The 6,000-nt window shown below is 52.5% G+C and overlaps 1 protein-coding gene across 2 annotated transcripts in view; it reads left to right on the forward strand.

Annotated features, from left to right (window-relative positions):
- PDLIM1 (PDZ and LIM domain 1) overlaps nt 1–1,343 on the forward strand; it is a 31,606-nt gene extending 30,263 nt beyond the window's left edge. For both annotated transcript variants that reach the window (XM_010148146.1, XM_010148145.1), the window contains one exon: nt 807–1,343. In XM_010148146.1, the coding sequence (XP_010146448.1) occupies nt 807–993 (187 nt within the window). In that variant the 3' untranslated portion in view covers nt 994–1,343. The remainder of the gene's footprint in view (nt 1–806) is intronic.
- The last annotated feature ends 4,657 nt before the right edge of the window (nt 1,344–6,000 follow it).

Here is a 6,000-nt window from a genome sequence, read left to right on the forward strand (position 1 = left end):
CCATAGCCTGTAAAGCATGAATCAGAGACAAACCCTACAGTTACTCTACCAGCTGGATAGATCTGGAGAGAAAACACAAAGCTATGAAGAGCACTAAAAACTAATGAATTACAGAAAACATAGATGGCTGCTGGAACAAGATGATACTCCTGGCAAATTGTTGTGTTGCTGCTGGTGGTAGTTAATGAGTTGGTATGTAGTTTTCCAGTAAGAGCTGGCCCACGTTTGGCTGGATTTATTCACGGCAGCTCCAGAGCAGCAGCAGCTGCGATCAGAGCCAGGATCTGGTCTCCGAGCTTCTCCCATATGTACCTGGCACGTCAGTCACTAGCAAAAGGGCAGCGGCTGGCTGTGCAGCCTTCAGCCCTCGCGGCTGGTGGTGGGCAGTCATTTCTGGATTTGTTCTGCAATCTGGTTGGTTTGGGCCTGGGGTTTACTCCCCCAGATCGTCAAGCTGATGACTGCTATTTGATCCTGGGCATTTAATAGCTGTTGTGCTGTCTCCAGCCATCAGGATGCCAACGCCGTGAGTCTTGGCACCGCAGGTGATAGGACTGTCCCTGTGAAACTTAGGCCAGTGCTAGGAAACACTTTCCAGAGGACTTCCATGCCAGCACACGTGTGGCTCTAAATGCTGCTACCGTCTGCCCACCCAGAGGTAGGACCTCTACGTTGACTCGTCAGGAGCAGGAGAATATTGTCCACCTTGGGCGCTGCTGTGGGTCCGGGCTGGGTGGGAGGTGACTGGGGAGGAGGGAGGCAGGGGTGGGCACCTGGTGCTGAGGGGTTGCTGGTTCCTTCCCCAGAGGGGTGTTTGTGAAGATCCGGGACAAGCAGCGTCACCCTGAGTGCTACGTGTGCAGTGACTGTGGCACCAACCTCAAGCAGAAAGGACACTTCTTCGTGGAAGACCAGATCTACTGCGAGAAGCACGCACGGGAGCGGGTGATTCCCCCGGAGGGCTACGAGGTGGTCACTGTCTTCCCAAAGTAACCTGTGCTGCTTGCAAAGCCAGTGTGGATGGTTTTTCCTCTGCTGCTCTTCCTTGGAAAGCATCGTCCCTGCCCCCCCCGCCGAATCTTGTTTGCAATAAGGAATGCTAGGCATGGCTTTGAATTTCCTTGCCATTATTAATCCTCCATCTGTTCACATGAGGTGTCACTAATTGTTCAACATTCTTTTCATCTCCTCTTTCACTGTTGTTTTTTAATACATGGAATTTTTTTCCCTCCTTTGTGTTGTCAGTCACACGGGAAAATCAAAGGCCAAAGTCAGATTACAACTCTTCTATGTCCCAGTTATTTGCCTTCTGTTTGCATTCAATAAACAGGGTGAATCCACAAGGCAGATGTCTCTGCGTTCTCCTGGGATCCCTCCGCACTTGCCCGGGCTCCCAGGGCAGCAGGAGGGGTGCCCGGTGCACGGCTGTGCACCATGACCAGCGGTTGGGGGTTAGGAAGCTGAGTCAGGATGGCCTCACGTGCTGCCCGGCTGCTGTCAGGAGCTGCCCGCTGGCACCAGCGAGGGGCAGGTGGGCACAGCCAAGCCACAGGCCTGCTGGCCTGTCTCCTCTGCATCCTGCACGGCTTTGTGGTGATGGGAGCGGGCACGTCCATGCTTCCCATTGCCACCTCACCCAGGTGCCCCTCGGCTCCCATGGTCACAAGCTTTGACGCTTGCTGGAAACCAGGGCATCCTGGAGCAGGGAAGGAGGGTTTGAATGGTTATAGTCCCTGTCCATTCCGTGCTGCCTCCCCCTGCCCACACTGCAGGTTCGGGACCGGGTGCAGGCTGCTGAGGGTGAGCCTTGCCACCAGACACCTCCTCATCCAGCCCAAGGCAGACCCCGTGCCCATCATCGTTTCCATCTGCAGACAGTTGGGGCACTCTGTGCAAGACCTGGTGTGGTGGCCAGAGGCGTCTCTCTGTTCCGTGCCTCCCAACCTGCATGGCTGTGGGAGGCTATCCTGGGGCTTGATGTAGGAGAGAGCACATGCCCCACGCGTGCTGGATGAGGGGCTGGTGGTGCCCCAGCAGCAGCACCTCCGCCCTGGTATAGCAGAGGTGGTCTGCAGCGAGGTTACTGCTCTGCTGACACCCCTGAATGAGATGCTGGCTGTTCTGTAAATAAATGGTTTCCAAGACATGTTGTCAACTTTGCTTTAAAACAAATTGACAGAGATGGAAAACAGAAGTTTGTAGTTGCACACAGGCTCCCTTTGGTAGCCACAGGGCCACCTCCACCCCTGGGGTCAGTGGGTGTACCTGCAACAGCTGGAGGGAGTCAGGTGCCTGTCGTCCTAGAAAGTCCTGGCCATCTCCAGCAATGCTTTACTGCTGCACCGTGTTTCCTTGACTTCCCAGTGACTCACACCACAGCACAGCTGCCTCCAGGGGAAAAACCCAACACCACACCAACCCACAATACCCCACCTGAGGTAAAACTGACTCACCACCAAGATGGTAAGCCTCCCACTGTCCAGATCAACTGTGCAGCTTTTTGGCAGGTTGGGGAAGGCACTAATTCCCAAACCCAGCTAAATTTAGCTCATCAAATCAGGCTCCTTCTACGGGCAGTGGCGAGGAGGATGGCGTAGCTCAGTCAGCATCCTCCTCATCCGTGCTCATCCCTGGGGAAAGCCTGGCTGCTCCACGCTGTCGGCGCATGCATGCCGTGGCGCTGTGGCTGCTCCCAGCACTGCACTACGTGCTGCCCATCGTCTCAGCAGGCTGCCCCGGGGCTTGCCTTGCTGGAGCCATGCACGTGTGCTGCACCCCAAGGCCGCTGCAGGGTCTGAGCCCTCCTCGCTAAGTCACTAAATGCTTTCATACTGTACAAACACCCATCAGCAAAGCGGGGCTCGTTCCAGCTAACTCAGCTTGCTCTTGCGTCAGGGTCAGAACGGAAGAGCCCAAACCGTGCCTGGCATTTCCCCTGTCCCTCCCCGCCCCGGCCCCACGCTGCAAACAGACAAGCCCTGCTTTGTCCAGGGCTACACGCTTTATCACCCTGGCCAAGCTCCTGCAGGGAAGGCTGGCAGCACTGCTGGGAAAACACCCATCGTGCAGGGTTTGACGTTGGAGTCAGGAACTACAAAAGCTCTGGAGGTGTAGGTTTCTCATGCAGATACCAGTTCTCATCCAATTTATTACTATGGGAACAGGCTAGCCAGGCAAGTCCATCATTCCTCAGGGGCTTCGATCGCTCCCTGCTGTAGCTCAATCGCTCCCCGCTGTAGCTCACTGAAGAGGAGCATAGTCATTTTTTTTATGATGCAGTACAAAATATTTGGCAACGGCAGCATCTGCTGTAGTCTGACAGTGAACTGTCAAATTCCTCTCAGCAGTTGTTACCGTTAACAAACTCCAGATGCCAAAATAGGTTAAGTCAGGTCACGCCTGCAACCGCTCTGAGCCGCCTGCTCCAGGTCACAAGGATGTAACACAGGTTTGCCTGGAGAGCGAGCTAGCGCCCTGCCAGAGGGACTGTCACACCGCCACCCAGCGTCTAACAGCTTACTTGGGTGTCTGGTGGTGGCCTCTGCCTCCCCCATCTCCCGTTTCTCGCAGCAGATGGCGGGCAGTTGTGCCCTGCTGGTCCCTCCTGGCTTGCGGGAGCCTCCTCCACACGGCACAGGCTGGAGGAGAGTGTGGAACGGAGCAGCACATCTCCCTTCAGAGCTGAGAACGTGAATCACTGCTTTTTAAAACTTCACACAGTTGAAAAGACCCCACTGCTGGCAGGGACAAGACAAAGCTGGGCCCCAGGGAGACAACGCAGATAGAAAAGGGTTAAAAACCCCAAAGCCAACAATAACAGCATAGTGAAGACAGAGCTCTCATTGTCTCCACACACCCCACACCACCTCCACCCTCCCGCCAGCAAAACAGCACCCAGCAGCACCACCAGCTGCACATTAGGTTTTGTTTGCCAGGGGCGACCCTGTGAGCTCAGACCGTTGGCAAGGCAGGTCGTGCCAGCTCAAACATCCTCTCTGCTCGGCAGGGAAGTAACAAGACCCAAATGACCATGTGCAGTGGTCTGAGTGCTGGTGAAGCACTGTTGAAGAGATTCTGACTTGTCAGATACGTTTACCACATGCTTTCTTGTCATCACCTGGAAGAGGCATCGGCAGCCCCTCCCCTGCTAAGAATATAAGCTCAGAAAAAGGAAAACAAAGCCTGCAAATAGACGTACAGTAGGAACACACAAGCAAGCCCAGACCACAGCCTTCTGTCTGTGTTTGGTCTCAACAACTCAAACATCCAGACACCTCCTCGGGAGGGGCAGCTGAGTGTATCTGGGCACAGCAGCACGGCCTCCACCTCGCCAGCACAAAGCCATGCTAGCTGAAATGGTTTTCACTCTGATGGACAACCCGGGACACGTTATTTCAACCAGAACAATTTAAAGCTGTTAGTACCAGCCACCCCTCAAAAGCATCCTCACTGTCACTACTGCATCCACTTGTGGATCTCTCCCCATCTATAGAAAGGGAGACTGCTTCCCGAAACACCACCACCACCTACAGCACGCCCCTTCTGCCTGCAGGCATGAAGTGCACAAATGTTGGACTGCCCCACCACAGCTTAGGTGGATAGCAAGTGTGCACATCGCTCTTGACTGCAGGTGTAAGAAATCCAAGGTCACAGCAAGAAGGAACCGTGCTTGCTTTGAGCAACAACATTCATGGTACTTGGGAGCCAAAGAAAAAAAGGGGGCGTGGAGACACGGGCTCCTCTATAGCAGCAAGCAAGCAATGTGCATTGCTTTTGCTTTGTGAAGGTGGGCTAGAAAAGCAGCCACAGCTCTGCAGAGCGAGTCTCTCCAACTAACATCAAGCTCCACACATCACTTAACAGTGACTCCATTTCACTAAAATGCTACCATTACCATTAATGCTAGTCTATGCATTTTTAGGACGGCAGCAGTTATTAAATCCTAGCTGTGCTGGCTGTGGGACAGAACCTCTCTTTCATTTTTGTTCTCCACCCCACTGCCCTGCAGTGATGTTCAGGCAGCTGTGCAGGTTGAGCAGGGTAGAACAGCCTTCACAAGTTAGCCAAGTCTTTGTGGGAGCAGTTATGTCAGTTATTAATAATGCCTTTACAATTATTCCGTTTACATACTATTTTAGATACATCAGTCTTAAATCTTGTGGTAGCTAGCATAAAGGAGACTAAGATAGTAGCTCAGCAGGCGTAAGTAACACGTGGAGACAGCACATGTTGGACTTTGCATTGTTCAGGCTAATAAGTAACTGAACAGAAAACAGACTTTTGTCCATAGCAATTAGAAAGAAAACATGGCTCTCCATAGGCAAAGGTCAAAGCCAGCCTGCTCTTTAACTTAAAAATTTACTCCCTTACAGAGGTGAGGATGAACATCTCTCACCAGTACAACTTTCTCTGAATCAGGCTAACATACTACTCTATGGAGAGTAAGAAAGATCACGAAGTGACTGGAAACTCGTTTCCGGTCTGATTGATTATGTAGGATTTCATTTAATCCCATGTTACCCATGCTTTGGCATAACTAGCACAACTGCAACTGTGACAGCTCCAGCTGCAATTCCATGACAGCAGCTGCCAGTTACACCTAGATGGCATTTTCACAAACCAGAACTGGCAGTTGAAATGCTACCTTATGCCAAGTTGAAAACTGTTGCTAAGAGCTGGCTCTGAGCGGCTACATGCGCCAGTAATATCCTGCACTTGTCCTCCTGCCCCACTGTAGTCTCAAACCTCCCTTCCCAGCAAGTACTCCCTGGTGTTCCAGACATCCCAGACATTCTACCGTTTCCCCTTAGCTCCCTCCAACAAGCACCTTAGCTGTGCCAGCTGCCAAGCCGGTCAGTACAGCAGTAATGTCTGCACCACAGAAAGTTAAGGGGTGTGGGGCTTATTCAAGCTACCTGTTTTTTTGTTGGGGCCTATTGAGTGGGGTTTGTTTTGTTTAAATGTGTGAGATTTGACTAGTGTGGCAAATTAGTAGGGAAA

Source organism: Eurypyga helias, unplaced genomic scaffold (assembly GCF_000690775.1).
Source record: "Eurypyga helias isolate BGI_N326 unplaced genomic scaffold, ASM69077v1 scaffold18263, whole genome shotgun sequence".
NCBI lineage: Eukaryota > Metazoa > Chordata > Aves > Eurypygiformes > Eurypygidae > Eurypyga > Eurypyga helias.